Source organism: Parus major, chromosome 4 (assembly GCF_001522545.3).
Source record: "Parus major isolate Abel chromosome 4, Parus_major1.1, whole genome shotgun sequence".
In the NCBI taxonomy this organism is placed as follows: domain Eukaryota; kingdom Metazoa; phylum Chordata; class Aves; order Passeriformes; family Paridae; genus Parus; species Parus major.
The window spans coordinates 16002537-16026092 of NC_031771.1; the positions used below are offsets into that span (position 1 = coordinate 16002537).

At 43.4% G+C, this 23556-nt stretch overlaps 1 protein-coding gene across 6 annotated transcripts in view; it reads left to right on the forward strand.

Annotated features, from left to right (window-relative positions):
* Positions 1-21640, forward strand: part of HERC3 (HECT and RLD domain containing E3 ubiquitin protein ligase 3) — a 44925-nt gene extending 23285 nt beyond the window's left edge. For 3 of the 6 annotated variants that reach the window (XM_015623910.3, XM_015623907.3, XM_015623908.3), the window contains 20 exons: positions 84-175; positions 1035-1165; positions 1807-1967; positions 2461-2537; positions 3292-3416; positions 3952-4011; positions 5589-5700; positions 6237-6426; positions 7553-7716; positions 8202-8315; positions 9576-9599; positions 9687-9776; positions 11552-11722; positions 12350-12493; positions 13752-13918; positions 14997-15063; positions 16184-16266; positions 18359-18542; positions 19253-19355; positions 19820-21640. In XM_015623910.3, coding sequence (XP_015479396.1) covers positions 84-175; positions 1035-1165; positions 1807-1967; positions 2461-2537; positions 3292-3416; positions 3952-4011; positions 5589-5700; positions 6237-6426; positions 7553-7716; positions 8202-8315; positions 9576-9599; positions 9687-9776; positions 11552-11722; positions 12350-12493; positions 13752-13918; positions 14997-15063; positions 16184-16266; positions 18359-18542; positions 19253-19355; positions 19820-20028 — 2468 coding nt within the window. In that variant the 3' untranslated portion in view covers positions 20029-21640. Of the gene's footprint in view, positions 1-83; positions 176-1034; positions 1166-1806; positions 1968-2460; positions 2538-3291; positions 3417-3951; positions 4012-5588; positions 5701-6236; positions 6427-7552; positions 7717-8201; positions 8316-8682; positions 8832-9575; positions 9600-9686; positions 9777-11551; positions 11723-12349; positions 12494-13751; positions 13919-14996; positions 15064-16183; positions 16267-18358; positions 18543-19252; positions 19356-19819 lie in introns of those variants that run through there. The other 3 variants (XR_004496895.1, XM_033513531.1, XR_004496896.1) reach the window with 3 other exon arrangements.
* Positions 21641-23556: the final 1916 nt, after the last annotated feature.

Genomic DNA, 23556 nt, shown 5'->3' on the forward strand with positions numbered 1-23556 from the left:
AAATCAGACTGGCAGTGCTTTCCTTGGACATGCAGGCTTGTGTTTATGAAGCAGCTGCTTTATTTCCTTTGACTTCATTGCAGACAGAGAGTCCCCCTGTCACGTGAAGCTGCTGCGGTCTCAGAAGGTTGTTTACATCAGCTGTGGAGAGGAACACACAGCAGTCCTGACAAAGGTAAAGATGCTGACCTGGGAACCCTGGCCACTGTCTCACCTGCCTGATGGTTTCACAGTAGTTTGCTGTGTAATGGTAGAAAAACACTGATCAACTTAAGGTATTCTTCTGACCCCAGTAAGAGAAACTAAGTGGAAAGTATCACCTAATTGTATATTCTGAGATTCATTGCCTACACAATCCTCTGCTGGTTTTGAAGGTGAGGATGTTAATAATCTATGGCAACAAATAGCAAAACTCAGGTAAATCACTTAAAAAGATTAGCTTTGGGAGGAAAAAAATTAACAAACACACATCCAAAGGGATGAAAATAGCATTTTGTTGGAAAATAGAGTAATACTGTGCATCAGAATAAGATGGAAGCTAAAATAGATGAGTGTCTAAATTAAACATTAGTACTCACAACATTTACAAGAGGTTTTCAGTTCCAAACCTGCCACTTCCAAGTGGTGTATAATTTAGTGGCCAGGGGACAGGGCTAGGGTTTGAAAGAGAGCAGTTCAGTTCTTGCCTTGGCTCTGCCACTTTGTAGGTGTTGCTTCCTATTTTAGAGCCTCAGTGTTTTCCACTGTAAAACAAATTAAACAACTGAGATTGGGATTCCTGTGGGAAAAAATACCATTCTAGGAATCAAGTTTTGTAGGAACTTGTCTAGTGTAGATACACCTGAAGAGAATTCTGTTAGTTTCTGATAGGTGGCAAGGTAGCTTACTTGAAAGCTGCATTAGCAGAACCCAAGTTTCTTTTCTGAATCCCCATCAATCTCTGCCTAAACTTTGGGCTCATACTGAAACTGGAGTCAGATCCTGCTGGGTTATGGGTCCCTAAATGGAGACTCTGCTGTTTGATTTGCTAACAGAGTGGAGGGGTGTTCACCTTCGGTGCAGGTTCCTGTGGGCAGCTGGGCCATGACTCCATGAATGATGAGGTGAACCCCCGAAGAGTTCTTGAGCTCATGGGCAGTGAGGTATCCCAGATTGCTTGTGGCAGGTGAGTCCTGTGTGCAGTCAGAAACTTATCTTTGCTGGAGGTTAATGCTGATATTGAATCATGTAAATAGGGGGATATAGTCCTGCTTCTGCATTCTATATGTCAAAGCTAAATGAATTTAAATCTTACTTTGCATGAGAGTTTTAAGGCCCTCTAGATGAGATGGTTTTTTAATTGGGGTTGTACCCTGCGCTTTGACCTGTAAAAGACACCTTTCCAACTTAATAATTCAGCAAGACTTTAGAGCAGAAGCCCCTTTGGTCACAAGTTTCCAGCCTCTTTAATGAAAAGTGGGTTTGCAACACTGGTGCAGTGTTGTTGCCTTTCAGAATGTACAGGCTTAGCAAATGACTAAGCTGATACCAGCTGCAAGCTGGCACAAGCTGCTCTTTGTTGCTTCCTACTAAAGGGTTTCATCCCATTAACTGGTGCCATCAGGTGGCAAAAACTGAGCATTGGTGCCCGTGTAAAGGTGCTGCTTGGCACCAGCTTCTAGCCTGGGAGAAATAAGAGTCAGTTCTAGGCTGCACTTGGTTTGGTTCTTGGGGTTTTTTTCCTGGTGAGTTTTGGTCTTTGTTTTTGTTTGGTTTTTTTTAATTCATTGTTAAACAAGGCCCAAATTCTGTACCCATCTCTTACAGACATCACACTTTAGCCTTTGTGCCTTCTTCAGGAATGATCTATGCATTTGGCTGTGGAACAAGAGGCCAGCTGGGAACAGGGCACACTTGCAATGTAAAGTGTCCCTCTCCTGTCAAGGGTCACTGGGCAGCTCATAATGGGCAACTCTCAGGGAAACCTGGTATGTACTGTGCTCAATTTGAAGTGCCAAATGGACATAAATAATTTCACCCATGGCTGTCTAAAGGCATCTTAGCATTGTTCTGTGAAATTTCTGGAAATTCCAAAAGAAAACCGTCCTGTTGTTCCAAATGCGCTGTGGTAATTTCTGGGTGACCTTTTGCTCTCTCTCTCTGTTAATGTGTGCCATCTCCCTTTCTCTTTTTATGGCAGAGCTCAGCATTTGGCTATCTTGAGACTTCATGAAATTGTACTAATACTGTGTTCCAGAGGCTTTGTTCTCTTAAAGCCCCTGTTGCAGTTTAAAAGTGACAACTTTCCCCTCCTGTGTACCTCCCATGAAAGTGCTGCACTGCTTGAATTCCAGCTGATTTCAGCAGGGCCTTCAAAGGTGCTCCTTGTAGTTGTGCTGGCAGTGCAAATGGGAGGGGAGGAAGTACAAGTAGGGTCTTGCATTCATCAGCCTCTAACACAACTGTGTCTTTCTTGAGCAGACGCCTGTAAATACCACATTGTTAAACATATCTTCTCTGGAGGAGACCAAACATTTGTGCTTTGCTCCAAATACGAGGTAAGCCAAATGAAGTATATTTTCAAGTCTTCTCCCCTGTTCCAGCATTCACAACACAGCATTTTTTTTTTTTTCTAAAATATTTTGAATTGCTTTCGACTCCATTCTGCCTTAAAAGCCTTACCAGCTCTGACAGTTGTTATAGGGATTTACAACTTCAGTGGCTGCAAGTTGCCTTTCTTTAGAGGCACATCAAAGCCATTGGGAAGACACTGATTCCAGTTTAATCAGCAAGGAGGGGAATCCAGTCTTTGCAGATTGGAAGCAGGGGGGCTGCTTGGCACCTGTGGCAATGGCTTCTGCATGTGTAGGGCCATCAGCCACATACAATGGGATTTTGTCAGTCAGTGCTGAATGGAGGGCTGAATGCTGAATTGGTTTTCCCACTTCTGTCTTCTTTTTTCTTTTAAGAAGTGTTTGGGATAAACTTTTGAGGCATGGAAATAGGTCTAAAATAACTGTACTGAGCCTGTAGTTATATATGACAGTATTTATGAGAGCTTTGGTACAACTAGGAAATGATACTTTTATTTATTTATTTTCCTCTTTTTAAAATGTATTGAGGATCTTTTTTCCCTCAAACTTCTTCATACCTTCCCTTTTGGACTTCTTAGTAATGCCACAAAACTTCTAACCAAACCTTTTCAGAGACCACACTAAGGAAGCTATCAGTTATTTATTAAAACAGAGATTATGGATAGGAAGGAATTGTTTTACAAGCCTTGTCTTTGCTGAAATCTGTATCTTCTCACAGAATTCCTTGCCTGCTGATGATTTCCGGACCATAAATGAAACACGTTACACCTGTTTAATAAATGATGAAACTATAGATGTCTGGAGGCAAAAGCTTTTAGAAAAGAACAGTTCTAATTCTGTCAAGTAGGTATTGTGGCACTGGACAAGCCTTTTGTTGAAAGTTCTATTTAAATAATTTTGTTGGCTTCCGTGCCATGCTTTCACTTGAAATTTAGCAGCCTTTTCAAGTGTGGTTCTTGGTCCTTTCCAAGGGGAGAAGTTGCCTTGTCACAAGGCTGCCAGGTGAGACCTTCTGAGCAAAACCAGAGGAATTTGAGGCTGCCTCAGCATTGCAGATGGTGGGTGGGAACTTGGTTTTAAAGTTGTCCTGCATTGTGTGCTTAAATTTATTGAGAAGCAGCAAGAACTTGTGAACAGGCTGATAAAGTTCTTTCCCCAGTGTGCCTGCCATGAGAAGGGCAGAACAGGTGGAAAGGAGGCACTAATACCTCCTTTCAAAGAGGGACCTTACATGATCCTGAATGAAATCTTGCCCTCTGTGCCTCTAAAGGGGTTATCCTGATACTGTTTCAGGAAGGGAAGAGAGATGAAGAGATTTACTGAGGCATCCATTCATAACCTGTATTTCTGCTTTCTTCTGTCTTCCTGCTGCAAACAGTAATGTTGTTCAGATACTGTCCTCAGCTGCCTGCTGGAATGGAAGCTTCTTGGAGAAGAAGTAAGTGCCAAATTTCCACATGTACGGCTTTCCCTTGATGCAGACAGGAGTCCCTTTGCTGCTCTCGCTTCTGCAGTGGGATTTGATGTTTTTTGATCAGGCAGGAGATGAGGGCAGAGGATGTCCCCTAAAGGGGTGGGGTGGTCAGAGCTGGGTAAAGAAGGCAGAAGGTCTCAGGGAGTTGATGGTGAGCGTTCTGTAAGCGACACAGACTTCTTGGAATTGCCACAACTGTTATTCTTCCTTTTGAAACAGATACCAACATCTTTAAAGAGAGGGACAGGAATAGGACATTAAGGGAAATTAGGGATGCCAGGTGTCTGAGCTGAGCTAGCTGGTGCATGTGAAAGTGTACTTCCACACAGGCTGCTCTTGAAAATACATCAAGGGCAACATGGAAGTGTTTTCCTTTTAGGTGACATGACATGTGGAAAGTTTTGTGCTTACTGAAGGAGGAATTTCAAACGGGTGTAACCCACAATAAGTGGTGACAAGGTTGTAAGACACATAGCTGAGTCAAAGGCTGTGGGTTGGGAAGGCTTGTGTTGGCTGTGTCTGTAAATGCTGAGGAGGTACCAGCATACGATGAGGAGGAGGAGAAATTTTTCTGGTGATGTGATGAGTAAATAACCTGTAACTAGGTGAAGAAAAATGTACTTACTCTGAGTAATCTTTGTGCAATACATTCCAAGAGCAACTTGAAAAAGAAGGTAGTTTGCTAATTATTCTGGTGTTTTTCTGCTTGTCCAGTGGTTTCTTCTCTAGTGTTCTGACATGTTACTGCATCAGAAGAGTTGTGTCATGTTGCTTTAAAACCCTTGTTGAGGTATCCAAGTTGCTGGGTCACTTTAAATAGTCTCATGTCTCCTTTGAATGTGGAAATGAGTGGAGTTTATGGCTTCATCAACCAAATACAGCTGTTCTTCCACTTCAGTGGTGTCTTGGCTAGTGCAGGATTTAACTTCTACAGAGAATCTTCAACCAAATGAATGATAAATTCTGAAGCCTTAAATGAGGCTGTATTTAACTATGTACCAAGGTGCACTTGACAGAAATACCCCAGTGCATCCCTCCCATATCCTAAGGCCATGTTTGTGTTACTGATTAGATGGGGCAGCAGCTTCTCTATGACTGTGTGCCTGAGCACACCCAGCCCTGCCTTGGCAGAGCACAGCCCTAGGTGTCTCTGGGGAGATGTTTCCAGCCTGGAGCCTGTGCTGTTATGGGAACAGCCCTTCTGCTGCAGCAGACCATGCTCAGCTCCTCATGTTGTTACAGTCACACCATCAAACTGACAAATGCATGCTGTCTTTAATAGCTGCCTTCCCCTTCAGAGTGTCCAATACAGCACTCTTAAGTCAGTGATGGTGTCCTGGGGACACTGGAGACTTTGAGGAAGTGTTTCTCTGCAAGAATCTCAGCTCTAACCAAGGCCCAGAGAAGAGAGCATCTTCGTTTCTAGTTTTATGAATTCCCTAGTGGTCATTTCTCTGTTGCTTGCTCTCAGGTCATGTCAATACACAGGTAATGGGGTTTCTTCTTTAAGCTTATGCCTGTCTGTGATTTCTTTTTTGAAGAATTGATGAACATTTTAAAACCAGTCCAAAGATCCCAGGGATTGATCTGAACTCCACGAGAGTGCTGTTTGAGAAGCTGATGAACTCTCAGCACTCCATTCTCCTGGAGCAGGTATTGCACTTCTGAGAGTTGGATATTCATTAGGGCTTTGTCTCTCTCTAGCATGCAAGTACCAGCAGCATTGTTGGGCAAAGGTTGTACTGCAAATCTCAAAGCCAGACATTTAATGGTATTTCTCCTTTGACCTGGGCTGATTTTGATCTCCTCAGAATGTATCTCCAAGGCTTTTATTTAAAAACATTTTTATCTCATGGCATTCAATACTTGAATGTCTGCTGTGTATGTTATATATGTAATTATTATGTGTCTGTCAGGAGTTGAATACTTCATGGTTGTATAATTTATTCTAACTGTGAGAATTTCTTTCACAAGTGCAGAGCTGTGGGATAAAACCATACATGTTCCCCTTGCCACTTTTAGCTACACTGTTTATAGCTTTGGGTTCTTTTTCACTCTGGGTTTGACTTTTAACTCAGGGTTTTTTTTTTTTCACTCAGGGTTTTGCCATTTCATCAGCCCTTAAATACTGTATACATTGTAGGTGTTCTATCACCATGGATAAATTGTCTTTGTTTTGTTTTCTGTAGATACTGAAGAGCTTTGAAAGCTTTTTGATTCCTCAGCTGTCCAGCTCTCCACCAGATGTTGAGGCAATGAGAATCTATCTGATTCTCCCAGAATTCCCACCATTCCAAGACTCCAAGTATTACATCTCTCTGACACTTCCTTTAGCAATGGCTATTTTGCGCTTGGATACCAATCCCAGCAAAGTTCTTGGTAAATATCATTTAAGAATTGTTTTAATTTCGAAGTAAAATATCATTTCAAAGAACAACTTACTAGGGAGGTTAATCTAATTTACCTTACTTAGTTTACACACATTCAGAGACCCAGTTCCAGATAAATTTGCTTTCCTCTACTGAAATACAGATTTTTGTATATCATGAAGATTAAATTTGCTCAGCTATTGATCACTTTAGAATATCTTTTCTGTATAAGGTAAAAAAAAAAAAAAGTATACTAAATGTAATATTAAATTATTTTGTCCTCTACCAGATGCAGACAAAGGTATTGGTCTGTGACTAAGCTGAACACTTAAACTCTTCTCCCACTTCTGAGTATTTTAATTCCTAATATATTTTCCTCTGAGTTTATTTTTAACTGCACAGAAGATGTGCTGCTTGATGATTGTTACTAACATTTGTTAATGTTAGTAACAATCTTCAATCTGCTCTTTTTGTTATCTGTTTCTTAAGGCTGTCTTGTACTAAACCTGGTATTATCATGTAAATTGCTATGTGATGCATTCAGACCTCCAAAAGAATCCTAGGCTCCAGCTTCTACTTCACAGGTTCTAAGAAAGAAGCTGATAGTCAGGGTCCCTTCAGGGGAAAGTAAGGGTTACCTGTCCTTGTCAAGAAAGGAATCAGCCTCTCTAAAGAGGGGGAGTTAATCCTTTAGTGCAGATGTGCCAGGAGACACGCTCTGACTGACACCTGCTGAAAAAGTATGTGGCGCTGCAGGGAATTGCCCAGGCAGCTCTTGCCTTGTCACTCCTGAGAGACAGATGTTTGCCCACAAGATGACAGTATTCTGAATGGCAGGTATTTGAAACAGATTGAGAGACTGAAGATTGAAAAACCTCAGATTCAGGCTCTCACCCTGATCAGGGTTTGGGCTGGGTAATGTGGTGTGGCTTGATGAGAGTGGAAAGGGAGGAGCTTTTCAGTTTCTGGCATTTAGATGACTGCCTCACTTTCCTGTTGCTACAGCTAGGGCAGAAATGGGGAAATTTTTTTAAAGACTCTTCAGGTGTATTCCCCTTTTTTTCACTTGTAACCCCTTATTTAGGGGATACTCTGGCCTTTGATTAAGATTTATATTGATGTCCTTTGCTTTCCAGATAACTGGTGGTCGCAGGTGTGCCCAAGATACTTCCTCAGGCTTGTGGACCTCTATAAAGGTGCGGTGGTTTACCTCCTCAGTGGAAGGAAGACGCTGCTGATCCCAGTCCTGTTCAGCAGCTACATTACAGCTGCTCTCAGACTTCTGGAGAAACTCCACAAGGTGAGGGGAAAGCCTGGGCATGTGTTGGCTCAAGATGATCAGTCTTGACTGCCCTTTGCTGGTTGTGAGCTGTGTCACTGTCTGTCAAGTCACACGGGGAAGATGTTAGTGGCTTTCCTAAGCCCAGGGCTCTTGAAGACTGTTTAGTCCTGTCTCAAAGACTAGACATAAAGTTACCCTAAAGAAGGCTGCTGCTGGGCCATGCAGAGTGGCACCACAAACACCTGTCCCTTGACTGTCTCTGCTCTCACTGTGTTGTTGTTGGGTGGTCAGGGTGAGGAGGAGAGGGAATTAAAATAAGTTAGAAAGAGGTTTATTTGATTCTTCCTGGTTCGTACCAAAATACAAGAGATTGTATGTTGTTTGAAAACCTTTCTGGGTCCTCTTGTTGCAAGCTGTTGTAACTGAATTTATGAAAGAAAACCTGAAAAATGCTGAAAATATGTTAAAATGTGTAAAATATTTCCACCTGTCCTCTTCACTAGGTGAATCAGAAGGTTAAACACGTGGAATATGATAAGTTTTATATCCCTGAGATTTCCAGTTTGGTGGACATTCAGGAGGATTATCTCATGTGGTTTTTGCACCAGGCTGGAATGGTAAGAGGTTTTATGTATAGTCATGAAATAGCTGTCCATGTTTGTGTCTCTGGCTGTAGATCTATATTTCCAATATCCTTAACGAGAGCGTAATGTACTCAGTATAGGATCTTCTATGTGTTAAATATCTCAGATCTGAGTGCTTTACACAATTGACTTAAAAATAAAAGGGCTGTTGAAAGAGTTGGAACTAGCAATATTTAACCAAAGCTTGCAACAGTCTCTGTGATTGTTCATATGAATTTCATTCAGTCTTTGCACAAGGGGATTAATTCAGTCACTGGATCCTTTTAATGTAATCAAGACCTCAGGAGCCAAGTCCTGTATTCTAAAATTATAATTTTTGCCCTTTACTTCTGCTGTTTAGGCAGGTATTGTGAATAATGTAGCCAGTGATGTTAAAATGTTGCTCTGTAAGAGGAGGCAGTGTGGCGTTCTGGCTAGGGGACTGAACCAAGCCTCAAGAGATGTGGGTTCTATTCCTGGCTCTTCCAGTAACCTGCTGGGTGATCTTGGGTAAGACCCTTCACCTCTTTTATGTCTCACTTTCCCATTTGTAAGAAAGGAGATAACTAAACTGAGGGCTGGAATATGCTGTGTGGGAACCCAGTGAGATTACTTAATTATAGCAAGGAAAGGAATCCCAAGTGTAAAAAAAAACACCAAAAAACATCCACCAAGGGATGCTGCAAGAGTAAAACCTGCCTGTAGTGATAACTTTTGTGTGTGTTTTCGTGGGCTTTGTAAGTCTTGTGTGTGCTGTGTCCCCATCCTCTGCTTTCCATCAATTAGATAGTGCTGCTGTGTGCTTACCTTTAGTGAGCAGAACAATAAAGTACTGACTTAAATTTATGTAAGAGATAGTTAAAAATGTGTCAATATGGCTAATGATGAGTAATTTGCATTGCAGGGGTGTCGTTGTATCACCATGTAGTGGCCTTGTGGTCTCTCCTGTTGTTTCATATGGTTTCTGCCTTTGTTACTCTTCATGAGAGCAAGTTTCGCCCATGGCAGACTAACAGGATTCTGTGCCAGTCAGTCCTCTTAGTAATGTTTGATGTTCATGTTTTGAATTAGATTTGTGCATTTTCTTGAAAAGGAAGTTCCCATGCTTTCTTTAAGAGGAAGAAAAATGGGTTGTTGGTCCCAAAGGAGGAAAAATTTACTTTGGGTCACCTTTGGACTAGTCCAGCCAAAAAACCCGCAAGACACAAAATTGAAAGAGTAAAGGATTTTCATACTTTTCTTTTTCTTTCACAGAAAGTAAGGCCATCCATCATGCAGGTAAGAAAATTGTTTCTGAAGACTCTTATTTAAAGAACTGCTCTGAAAGCTGTGGTTAGGAACAAATCTTGTCTGCCTTTCTTGCAGGACGCTGTGACTCTCTGCTCTTACCCTTTCATCTTCGATGCTCAAGCTAAGACCAAGATGTTACAGACAGATGCAGAATTACAGATGCAGGTAGTCATTCTCTCTCCCAATTTTCCTTTTCCTGACACATTTCTTTTTCTCTGCCTTTTGCAATGGTGCCTGCATAGAAAGGATATTAACTGGGAGCTGGTGTGTGCAACAGTTCATTGTTCCCGTGATACAGGAGAGCAGTGTAGCTGGAGAGCCTCTTTGCTCTGGATATTGCAGAGGCAGTCCTTGATGTCTTTCCCTTCAAAAATGTTTGTCTGGCAACATCAGAACTTCCAGATGTGCATGTGGTGGAACTTTAAACTGTATAGGGATGGAGTAGTTATGTATTTATGATAATCCAAGGATAAGGAGTAAGGTGAGGAGCTGTAAGACTGGATAAGTGGGATATTCAGGATATACCTGGATATTCAGGTAAGTGGGCACTTGTTTCAAAATTTCTACCTGCTGCTGGAGTGGTTGCTTCTTCTGAAAATGAGGTGAGTGTTGTAGACCAGCTCCTGGTTCTGTTTGTGGTTGCAGGCAGCACAGCAGCTGTTTCCAGCCCACCCACCCAGCTGCAGTGAGGGGCACAGCCCTGGGGCCCTCCAGGAGTGCTGACAGCAGGTGTCCAGCTCCAGCACCCTGTAGGTGGCAGCCAAGCCAGCTCACAGCCAGGCTGTGACAAGGACAGCTGGCCTCTGTGCCAGTGGAAGTGTCCCAGTGCCAGGCACTGCTCACACAGATGCCTCCTGAGACAGACAAAGTATTGGGCACTGACCCCTCATCCAGGGCAGCTGGGTCTGGGACTAGTCCCATCCTCTGTGAAGTAAATTTGCTGAGGTCCTTGGTTGTCAGGTTCCTTCAGGGTGGAAAACTGTCATCACAGTTAATTGTGGCTATGGTGCTAGTTCCCTGTAATGCCCGTCTCCTGGCTTTTATGTGGCTGCTTGAGCACACAGCCTGCAGTAAGGCAGAAGAGGCTTGGCCTATGCTCAGATGCTGCAGTCATCTGTCCTGCTCTCATTTTGTCAGCCTCTTGCATGTTTTCAGCTTCCCAGTTTCTCAGCAGTGAAGTGCTGAGAGGAGCTATCGACCTTACCTTGGCAGAACAGCAGACTGGTACAGGTTTTGTTCTAATGAGAGACAGGATCCTTAGCAAGACAACCACTTGAATGCCAGAGAAACCAGCAGTTCTCTGAATGCTGGAGCAGAGGAAGCCTGGTCTCTGATAGATTTCTGTCTCAGGTTTGACTTTTAAACTGAATTTTTAAATGTGAATTTGCCATTTACTGTGGACAACACATGAGATGAAATAACTGAAGTGCAGCCAAAGCTTAGACTGGGCTTTGTGCCTTGCCCAACTCCAGAAAATCTGTGTGGATGAGGGTTTTGAATTGTATCTGATGGGATCCTTGTTGCCTTGCCAGATGCATTTGTCAGCTGGCTCATTGCTTGGTATACTTGTGGCACTGTTTTCCCTCCAGCACTCACTTTTACCTGAGTGTTCACACTGAGTTTCTTGACTCAGTAGGAGCATGAATAAAGCTTCTTCTCCCCACCCCCCTGCCTAATGAAAAACAAAAAAAAAAGTTTAGTAATTTAATCTCTGTTGCTCAAATGGGGTGAATTGATCAGTGGACTTAAAAGTGTTGGTGTGGGAAATTAGGGAGCAGGGCACACAGGCACACACAAAGTACAGGAGGTGCAGGGGATTCTTGAGCCCTGGAGAAACCAAAAAGGCAGAAAGGAACACCAAGCATTTTCCTTGTTTTCTGTTCACTGGAGGAAAGAGAGGCTTAGGTATAGGCTGCTTTTCACTTCTGTTTTATTTACAGGTTGCAATAAACGGTGCAAATTTGCAGAATGTCTTCATGCTTCTCACCCTGGAGCCTCTGCTGGCCAGAAGCCCTTTCCTGGTACTTCATGTTCGCAGGAGTAATTTAGTTGGTGATGCTTTAAGGGAGTTGAGCATCCATTCAGACATTGATTTGAAAAAACCTCTCAAAGTAAGTTTCCCCCATATCTTTAGCACCCTCTCATTTAGCAAACATTTCTGCAGCCCTTGAGCCATTCCTATTACCACTTCAATGTGCAGTAATTTCTCTATAGGTGTTGCACACAGGAACATTTGGTCTGGTCAGAGCAAGGACTGAATCCTTTTTCTGACTGCTGGAGTGCTTTGGCAGTGGATAGTTTACAAGAGGGCAAGCACAGGGTTTGCCCTCTTCTCCTGGTGTGTTGAGTGTGCAAGGATCAGGGAAGGAAGCATTTTGTGATGTTATGCAGTCCCTGTTTTGCCCTTCTGCAGTAGCAGGCTGTTTACAACGGGATGTGTTTTAGCTCTGAGAGATTGCCACCATCTTCAGTAGTTGCTGCCATGCAACATGCTTTGATGGTTGGGACAACAGGTGGTTATTTATGATTTGCATAAGGATTTAAGCATTCTCAAAATGCCTGATTTGCCACCCCTGTTCCCTTTCTATCCCTGCAGGCAGAGCACTGAAAGGAGCTCGTGGGTTACTGTGGGTTTGGGCATGTTGGACAAATTGCTTTGCATGGCTCTCGAGTAGAGAGAGGTCTGATTCACTCAGTCTCAGCTCTGCATCCCTGTCACTGACCTGCTTTTTCTACAGGTCATCTTTGATGGTGAAGAAGCTGTTGATGCTGGAGGAGTGACAAAGGAATTTTTCCTCCTGTTGTTAAAAGAGCTACTTAACCCTATTTATGGCATGTTCACTTACTACCCAGAGTCAAACCTGCTGTGGTTTTCAGACACGGTAAGCCCTTGCCCTCTATGCATGCAGGTTGGAATAATACTCTGCATTTAAATTACAAGGAAATTAGTGGCAAGCTATGGGAAAGAAATGGTTTTCCTCTCATTTTCTACTCGTGATACAATGTGAACTCTATTTTCAGTTAGTGTAACCTTAGTAGAATGGTGATGGTTGTGCCTGTTAAAGAGTTGGCTCTCTCTCTTGATGCTTATCCCATAATAAAACTTGTATTAAGGGTCAGGTGACAGGTAATAGAACTCTTATTATCATGAATGTGATGGTCATGTGCTGTTTTACAGAATGAAAGGTTTAGGTGGTAATGGCATTAGAGTGCCTCCCTTGCTGTTCACATAATTGCAGCCAATCCACTTAGTCATGCATCACTGTTGCCTTCAGGATCTAAAGTTGCTAATGCTGTATGTGAGGAAGCTCTTAAACAGGAAGAAACAGGGCTTGTGGTGGAAGGTTGTTGGTTTTGGAAGAGTGTGCAAGATCTGTATCTGTCAGATGGCTGGAGATGGTGGTTTATGTCCTTCACCTCCATAGCAAGGTGGAAAATTACGTTGCCAGTCGTCCCTTAAGGTGTGGCTGTCCTGCCAGGGGGATTGAAAGGAAGGAAGAGCCTGGTACCTTTTGTACCTTGTAAAGAGTATTACAGAGCATTCACTCCTAATGTCAGTGCTATAAAATAAGTCTTTTGGCACCAGGAGTGATGACAGTGTAAGCACTGAAAATGAGTCGTGGATGTGGAGCTCCTAACAAACGTGGGCAGCCAGTCTGTGACTGGCACAGCAGCGTGAGAGTCGATACGTGAAGAAAAGGAGGCCTGTGCTGGCACCTCTGCTGGTGTATCTGCCTGGGTGGAACTGTGCTGATGCAAAAGCTTTTAATAGAAAATAAGATGGGTAGTAGGGAGAGGATTGTTAACACATTTTCTTGCAGTACCTAGGCAGTAAACATTGAAGCACTGTTAGGGTCTAAGCACAGAGGTAATTAAAAAGAGGTTAAAGGCCAGTAAGGTGGAAAGCTACTATTTCCACAGTGATCATTGCTTACAAAATTAACAGAGCATGGTGTTTGAAGCTTCCTTTCTGTGCCACACACCAGCAAGAAATTTATAAAATAGCACCTAATAGGAGCTCTCTGACTTTGTCCCAGTTGGAAAAGCAGGGTCTGGCTTCTTAGTGCATGGAGGAAAGGGTAGTGTGCATTGCACTAGTGACAGTGTGTCTCATCAGGATTTCTCTGTGTGGTTTTGCAGTGTTTTGTAGAACACAACTGGTTTCATTTGATTGGCATCATATGTGGTCTTGCAATCTACAATTTCACAGTGGTAGACCTTCACTTTCCCTTGGCTCTGTACAAAAAACTCTTGAATGTGAAGCCTTGCCTAGAGGATTTGAAGGAGCTGTCCCCTACAGAAGGAAGGTATGAAAATCAAAATTTGCAGCTTTTCTGGGAAGGTAGACCATCCAGCTAAGAACAGGAAGTGTCAAACTAGGTAAAAGTTGATGAATAAAATACTTCCTGATCCTTTTGAGTGACTGTTTAATTTGGGTAGCTGTGGGCCTAGCAAATCACGTGAGCTGGTGGTGATTTTTGTGTACGACTTCTCTCCCACAGCAGGATCCATCTGCTTAGGCTCCCACCCTCCTTATCCCCAGAAACTGGGTGCCAACACAGCCAAAAGACACCTCCCACACACCCCTCTGAGGAGTGGAAGCCTGTCCCTGCCCTGTGTGGTTGTGTGCGTGATCCCAGATCCCAGCCTCAGCCTTTCCCCTTGAGCCAGGCTCAGCCTAGCAAGCAGGGAGCTGTGTGTAGTGCTGTGAATCGTCCCATCCATGACCCAGAGCAGCTGTGATCTGCTCCCATGACAGGAAGAAGTTGAGTGGAGTGAAAGAATTACTTTTTCAAAGTGGTGTATGGAATCTTTTCTACCTAATTGCATAGGGATACTGGTTCCACCTGATACTGAGAAGTTAACATCCCACTGTTTGGCTGGTCTTATTTCTGTTTCTGAATTGTCCTCTGATTTAACTGCACAAAGTGACAGCTGTATTTATCAATAATGAGGTAAAATGCCAGGAAGACAGCAGCAGGATTTTCTATGTGATGGGCATATAGATACAGTCCACCTTTGTCTCTTCCTCCACACCCTCAGACCTTTGTGTGGTGATGGCATAGAATTAGAACTTTAGACCTTGAAATGTAATTCTGTTCCAAAACCAGGATTATTAAAGGTGATCCATGAACTAGGTAGGCATAGACTGTATTGATAGTTTCTGTGGACTGGCATTTTTCGTGCTTCTAACAAAGCATCTCTTTATTTGAGGTGTATTTCTTTCTCACTGCTTCAAGTGACTCAGATTCTCTCTCTTGCAATCCTACTACCCAGATATATGATGCTGTTTACTTCTGCTGAATTTATTTTCCTTGTTAGAGGTATGGCTTTTAAAATCTCTGATTATTCTTTTTTTCATTTATTTCTCTACTTGTTATTTAGGAGTCTCCAGCAACTTTTAGATTACCCTGGGGAAGATGTGGAGGAGACATTCTGTTTGAATTTTACAGTAAGACACATTTGACATATCAACTCTCTGATTACTGTGGTAAAGTTGAAGCCCATCTATATTTACATGTGTATTCTGGCTTACTTCAAATGCCTATGGCACATAGTCCATGCTAATGTTAAGATGTTCTTTGCTGTCAACTCACTTTTCTTTTCTATGTATGTGGTCCTTAAAACTGAGCTAGTAAGTTGATTAAGCTGAGTGGTTTTCAAAATAGCCTTGTTGTCACTGTTTCAAGACCTGATGCTCCAACAGGTTGTGAGTGATGGTTTCATCTTGATCTGGATCATTTCCTGACTCTCTGTCCAAGGCCTGCCCTGGGGTAAAAATAAGGTACCACAAATCTGCTCCACACTGTGCTGAGCAAGGAGAGTGGTGCCCATTTCCTTGTTGCATGAATAAGAGCACATAAACTCTCTTAGATCAAATTTACCTCTGGAGTGAATCAGACCTGTGTCTGACTGTGTCTCCTGCAGGAGAGAGCTGTCATTTGGGATGAGGCAGTGCAGCCATAGTGATGGTAATGCAGGCTGTGTCAATAAAGGATACCTTTAAAGTAACAAAAGAGACTTTTCTCCAAATTCTTTTTCACACATAAGGGCCTCTTTTGTCTATGGCAACTTGAAAGTTGACCCTTCTGCGTTTTTTTCAGGTAACCAGTTAGTGTACAGAGTGTAGGTTTGTACTGGTGCCATCCTAGGTTGGCAAAAGCAGGAAAATATCTGTGTTGTTTATTCTTCCAGTGAGAGACTTAACCCACTGAGTTTCTGTTAAAAAGGGGAGTCCTTTTTATTGCCAGAACTCATGGGCTTAGTTAAAAACAACTTTTAATTAGCAATCTCTTGGGGTTTTCTTCCCAGGAAATTTACCTAAAATAATTTTTATTCCTTTCTAAGTTCACATTTCAACTTAATAGCAGTCCAACAACAAATATAGGTGATGGAGGGTGGTGAAGCACACGGGGTACTTGGAGCAGAGAACAGAAGTTTCTGCACATAACATTTTCTCTGGGCCACCCTTTACATGCCAGTCCTCAGCTGTCTAAGAAGACTCTGTCTTTCTTGTAGGCATATGCCCTGGAAAATACTTCTGATAAAATTAATATCCTGGTTTTGTACAGATCTGCAGGGAAAGCTATGGTGTAACAGAGCAGAAGAACCTGATCGAAGATGGAGATAAAATCCTGGTGCAGAAGGACAACAGGCAAGTGGGGGACCTGTGGGGATGGACTCAAGCTTGTGGTGAGCTCATGTGCCACAGAAACCCTGGGTGAAGGGAAATGGGGGGCGGAATTAGCAGTCACTGTGAACAAATTTTAGAGACCAGTTGTTCAAAAGTTAATGGGCACTAGTGGCACTTGAACAGAAATCAAGTTTTCATCATCTTTGTGGCAATGTTTGGAAAATGTACTTGGATTGACACTTGGATTGATATCTTCCCTATAAAAGGCCTCTGTATAGACCCTTGGTAGTTTTCTCATTTTAAGCAGACATTGGAGACGTGATTTGGCCCAGGTTAACACCCCTGATGGCTCCGAGAGGAACTGTATGTGACCAACAAAACTGAGCCTGGCAGATTTGTTTGTACTCCTAATTCTGGAGCCGGAAACTTTCCTTTGAGCATGGCCTGACTCCCATCCCTGATCACAGCCAGAAGGACCTGCTGTACTTGGATCCCTTTCCAGTTGATTGCACACCCCAGAATTATTACTAGCACAGCTACTATTCCCCCCTCTTTTTTTATCCAGCTGCTGAACTATTTTCTTCCCGTAATCTTGTTAATTGGATTTCTACAAATGCCTTTATTACTTGAAGCAGCATTCAAATTCTTTCTCTGCTGGCAAAACATTGTGATCCAGTGACTACTCAGCAGCATGGTTAGGGACTTGCACTAGGATTGCTGAAGACCTTACTGGCAAGGCTGGAGATGAAGTAATTTCCTATTAATCTGATTATTTAAAACAGTTTTGAATGTGTCTGAAGCCATTGCTATAGCAAAAGCTTTGTCTGTGTTACTTCTTACCTACTTTACTACTGCCCAAAATGGTGCAATTACACAGCTAAAGAGCTGGCTCTATGCAAAACCCACATGGTTTTTGTCTCCCTGCAAAGAGAAGATGGACTTCAGGTAAAACAAAGCAGTGTTTAATCTATCCCTGCAACAGTGAAGGAAAGATAAAAATGCCAGTGATAGAACCCTTTAGGTTTTTAGGTTGGGCATATACATTCAAAAGAAAACCTTTTTTTTTTTTTTTTTTACTGTACACCATCCTGTACAAAAGAACAAAGACTTCAGTTGAGAACTCTTGGGAAGTGCACCAGGGTTAACTACTGGAACTGTTTATTAAGTCAGGATAGGAAACAAGGGAAGAAAATCCTTAAGGAGAAAGGCTAGTGGGTAGTTCCACCAGCTTAACATTCCAAAATTCAATTGCTTCATCCTGACTGGAGTTTTGAACTCAAGCTAACCTCTAAATCCAAGTCTAGACATGGCTGTCAATTTACCTTACGGTGCTTAATGATTTCCTCCACCTCTACACTTAGAGACCAGGGCACAATTTGCTGCCCTATGACCTGAATAGTTTGCTGTGTGCATGTCTGCAGGCACTGCCCTGCCTGTGTGGGGAAAGCTCATTGGGAACTGGGGAATGAACAGGATTGCTGTAACTGACAAGTGGAGAGTAGGATATACCTGCATTTTCCCCTTCTCCTTTGGAGTTCATAATGTGCTCTTGGTGCAGGGTTCATGACCGTAACAGCCGGAGAGGAATTAAGCAACAGTTAAGTGCTTAATCAGCTTGAATTTCCCTAATGCTCAGGTGACTATGGGGAAAATGACAATAAAACAAATGCACTGGAAAATAACTCCCCCTTTGGTATATGATTCCTTACTCCAGGTTTTTGATTTTTTTTGTTAGTCTGCTTCCTTATTTCCTACTTACTTCCTTACCTGTCCCCTGCTGCATTTGCATAGTACATGTGGTAAGAACTCCTCCACCAGAAGGCCAAAATGTTTCATCCAGTTGTAACCTCTTCAGCTTTACTGGTGGTAGAGAGCCTGAGGGACATCCCAGGCCACCAGTGCTAGGGAATTCGCAGACACATGGTGGCCCTTGCTGCTGAACACCGTGTTCACATTGCAGTGGCTTGGTGAGAGGAGGGCAGTGGGTTGAGCCTGCTTGAGACTCATGTTTGCAAAACACTTGACAAGCAGAAGCAGGAAAACTTGGCAGTGCTGCTGCTTAGACCTGTGATTAAAAATGCTTTCCTTTGCCTGCTTTCTCTCAATGCATTAGGGAAGAATTTGTTGAAGCCTACGTAAATTACATCTTCAACCTCTCCATCCAAGAGTGGTACACGGCCTTTTCTACTGGCTTCCTGAAAGTGTGTGGTGGGAAGGTCCTGGAACTCTTCCAGCCCACTGAGCTCAGGGCCATGATAGTTGGAAACAGTAACTACAACTGGGAGGAACTGGAGGAGGTAAAGCTTCCCTGTTGTACTTTTTTTTAAATTTTGCACAGGTGGCAGGATTGTGTAGTTGCATGAGATAGGCATTAGTCTGTGTCAGGAGAGGGGATAAGCCATGATGCATTTTCTTTTTTTTTTTTGTTCTCCTTGTACACCTTGCTGTCACTCACATGAAAAGTTTCTCACTGCGCTGGCCTGCGACAGATAAAGCTCAGAGAGGAAATTCAGGATGAGGAAGGACAGGGAGAAGGACTTCCATCCCCTTTTTTTAGGGATGAAATCTATGACTGAAGAGAGAAGACAAAGGGTCTCGTAGTAAAACTACATTGCACAAGGGCAAAAACCACACAGGGGTTCAAAGGGGAGTCTGGACACCCGGAAATGATTGTATCCTCTCAAAATCTGTGAGCCAGCAAGTCACTCACAGTGCAGAGTGTGTGATCCTGTTCATGAGGTCAGCCTGTGAATAGGCACTCCAGAATTGCTCCCCACACTTGTAATTAGCTGCAAAGCAGAAGGCTAATGTCTGTCTTCCTCACATTGCCAGGAGAGCCCTTGCCCAGTCTTTGAGTCACGTCATTGCCCATCACCCATCCTGTGTTCCCTTTCAAAGCTGTCAGGCACTGATCTGATGTCACATACTAGAAAAGATCAGGTCTGGGTTCTGCTTAGTCTTTGCTTTCTAGTGCCAATGGAAAATATGGTATTTTGGTTTTTAATAGAGCGCTGTCTATAAGGGAGACTACACTGCCACACACCCAACTGTGAGAATGTTCTGGGAGACCTTCCATGCATTTCCCTTGGAAAAGAAGAAGAAATTCCTCTGTAAGTATCTTGCAGTGGTGCAGCATCCCCTGGAATTGAAAGACTCGTGTGGGAGTGACTGCAGAGCTTCATTGCATTGCATTGCATTGGGTGATCCAGCGTGAGCAACAAGTCTAGTCAGCGCTGGGGCTTCCTTCTATTGTGTTTTTTTTCCTTCTGTCCTGGGTAGCTGGCTCTAGGCGGCCCTGCTTGAGCAGGGGCTTAGCCCCAAGGACCTCCAGAGGTCCCTTCAACATCAGCCACTCAGATTCTGTGACTGCTGGAAAGATAAAGGCTGGTGTTTGTGCCTGGCACTGGCCTTGCTGTGCTGCAGCTCCCCTGAGAGCCAGCCAGGCCCTACATGGAGTCCAGTCAGGGTTTTGGTCCCTCCAGGCAGGTGGAGCTGAACTTTGCCTGTGGATGCAGCACTGGTGGGAGATCCCTGACCTGTCCCACCTGCCCAGCTTTCCTTGTGCCTTTTGCAGTGTTCCTGACGGGCAGCGACCGCATTCCCATCTACGGCATGTCCAGCCTGCGCATCATCATCCAGTCGACGCCCAGCGGGGAGCAGTACCTGCCCGTGGCTCACACCTGCTACAACCTGCTGGACCTGCCCAAGTACAGCAGCAAGGAGATCCTCAGCGCCCGCCTCATGCAGGCCATTGACCACTATGAGGGCTTCAGCTTGGCCTGACCCCATGGGGCCAGCACAGACTCTTGGTGCTGAGCAAGAGAACGATGGGCTTGGGCTTTATTTTTGTAAGGGAATAGATCTCAACTTTTTTTTTTTTTTTCTTTTTTTTTTTTTTTTTTGGGTGGGTGGTATTAAATATAAATAATAATAATAATGATAGAGATGATTCAGTCTCAGCCTGATGCTGCCAGCATTTTGTGGGGCTTCAGCAGGGAGAGGCTTTTGCTATGAATTTTCTCATCTACTGAACAAGACCAGTTCAGTGGGCATTTCCCCTCCAACTTTACATCACTGCCCTCCTGGCAATTCCTTGTAGTTTGCTTTTATTGCCCCCATACACACACACACTCTTACCTCTCCTTTTAATTCAGCTGAAATATCTTGATGTCCCTTGCATTTAAGATATGGTGGAAATTAAGGATGAAACAGCGATCTCCTCTTTGAAAAGCTGTGATTTCCCCCCACCCTTTTTTCAGCCCTTTTTAAATGCAAGCTGGTTCTTGCTTGCTTTGAATGGAAGTATCTCCTCTGCCCTTTGGTCCTTGGTGGATGGTACTGGGCTGGGATGTCATTTGTGACCCCAAAGTGGTGCATTAGTGATGTTCTGTCTTTTTGCACCAGGATGTCTCATGGAAAATATGGTAGTTTACAAAGGTCAGCTTGTTCTTCCTCACTTGTCTTGGATTTTGTTTTCAAGCTTCTCAATGAAGCCTCAGAATCCCTCTGGACTGGGGTTTGTGTTCAGGCTTGTGGAAGGACAAGCTCTACCTATAATAGCAGGTTTCTCTAAATGCCTCCCTCGTGATGTGTTTCTGTCCTGGCGAGTCTGCAGTCTGGGTGGGTGGCCAGCCCTCTTTTTCCATCCCAACAGTCCTGTAACTCCAATACAAGGTGAGGTGGCCGCTTTTACTGCTGTCACCTCGGTCCAGAGGAGCTGTGTGTGTGGATGTGTGAGTGCAGGGGAGTGTGAGTGTGGGAGGTGTGCACAATCTCTCCAGTCTTGTCAGGTCAAAAAAAGGAGTAGAAGATCCCCATCTTGAGTGATAGCCCCCTGTCTGGAGATTGGTTTGATCTTTGCAGTTAGACTTACTTTACTTTGCTGTTCGAGAACAGCTCTCCCTCACTTGGCAGCTGCTTTGCCAGGGGGCCTGAAGGACAATCTGTGTAAATTAGACTGGAAACATAGAAAAATCACAACCTAAATCTATCCTGTATGATTGGAGAGCTTTTGTCCTCTTTTCCTCAGTCTCACTGCCTCGTTAAGTGAAGTTTGAATGATTTTTCTCCCTTCTCTCCTGCCATTTTTCAGATCTTGATGTAAATCTCATTTTAAGCCTAGGGTGGTTTTGACATTGACTTGTTATTAGGACATAGTATTTATGCACCATGTTCAATTTACAGTATTGAACTTTGCACCTCGTAACAAAAGGTTTTAGGCTTCTGGGTTTTTTTTGTTTTTGTTTTTAAAGACAAGCTGTGGGCTACATGGAGAGCCCCCCAGCCTCTTTCTAATGCAGCATTGAAGACAAATATACAATTATATCAAATGTTTATTTTCGATGTGTGTGTACATAGTACAGTATTATGCAATAAATTTGATGTTTAATTCTGATGGAGTGGCTGCCTTTCCGTGTCAGGAAGCAAAGGAGAGGCTGCTCCAGGCACCAGCACTACCTCTCCTCCTGTCCTGTCTCAGACAAAGGGAAGTCCTCCATGGAAGGGCTTGGATTTGAGATCTACCCTCAGTCATTCCATTACTGCATATGTGGTTAGACACATTTATTGCACATATTTATTTTATGTTTAGGTGGATCTGTAGACACAAGAATTTGCACATATCCTCTTATACACAATGTAATACAGTGTGACCTGTATTGTGTAAGGTCTAGCTACTGTTGGATCTAGTGTATGGAGTCCATATTTTGTATATAGTGTGTTGCATTATTGTAGATAACATGTATTACACTACAGAGGTAAGTGTGTATATGTTTTATATACTATATAAATGTAAAATGTGTGTATATTTATACATCACACATCTCTTTTCCAGTAGCAAGTGTCAGCCCTGTTTAGCTGAGGAGGAGGCAGGAGTGGCCAGGGCTGTTGAGGATTTTGAGACACTTTATTGAGCTGAGGCCATCTCTGGCAGCATCCCACACAGAACAGAAGCTGTCACCAAACACCTGCAGTCAAAATAGTTGTATTTTCTTGTTTTATACAAAATACAAAGCATACACATAATGTTTCTCAATCCAGTTATGTTTAAAAGGACACCATTGATTCAGTTTGAAGTTGCTTACATAAGTACTGTAAACAGAGACCCGAGGTGAATCACTGAAATGTCATTAGCCTGGGGAATGCATTCCCAAGTTGCTTTTGTACACCAAGTGCAGTCTGAAGGAAAGGGATTATTAACAATTTTTTTTTTTCAGTCAGGCACCCAAACCCACGCTGGTACTGGCTTCTGCACTCAGCCAACCCCAATATTTGCTATACACCAAGTTATTTGCTATAAAACTATGTGTTGTTTGATGTATGTACAAATGCATTATTCTAGGAGCTGGTTCCCTGCATGCAGGTGTCCCAAGGGAAGCACAAGGATCATACACGTGCTGACCTTACAAGCTCCAGTAAGTGTTCCACTCTCCATGCTGTGAGTGACCATGCAGGTTGGTTAAGCTCCACTGCCCTCTGCCAGAGCTGGACTTGTCAATCCACTCCAGCCTCCAAGGGCAAGAGCTTTTTCCATGAATCTTCTACAGGCAGGGCACCACGACATGCAGTGGGGATGTGGGGTGGGCTGTCCAGTTTGGAATCTCAGAGCCAATTCCTGTGTCTTTCCCAAGCAAAGGGCCTCTGACACCACATGCTGTGGCAGTCAAAGGCACAAAAACCTTAGTGATTACCTGAGGGAGAAACAGGAGGAGCCCAGGAAATCCTGCTCAGCCATCAGCACAATTAATTCTGCCACACCAGGCCCACTCTGCCCCATTTAGTCACCTTCTGCCACCTGTGGGTTATTTTGTACTTCTCCAGGTACTGGAAGCCCTGCAGACATTTTTTTCAACTCAACCTGTAACAGTTTTGGTCTGGTTGCCCAGCTCTCACCTCAGTAGCAGCAGTCAATGACTGACTTGCAAACAGATCCAGAGATGGCTCCTCTGGCTAGAGGACGGCTGGCAGCACTCACCCTCTGAAACTTGGACACACCTAAAGTAACAGCTGATGTATCAGCAGAATGAATAAAAGAAAAATGCTTTAATTTCACTGACATTAACAGAAACACCCATTATTCAGCTGTTTACTCAGCAGTAAAGAGAATAAAACCAAATGCAACTTGTTAGAATGACAAGTTTTCCGTCTATCTTTCACTCCTGCAATCTTATTTGTGCACAACCTGTTCATGGCTGGCATTTACATTTTAATGATTTATTATACCACAGTATGGTAACACAGGCATGTGTCCAAGGCAGCCCTCATGGATGGGAAGCCCAACACCATACTGCCGTCCTAAAGCAGACAGCTTTG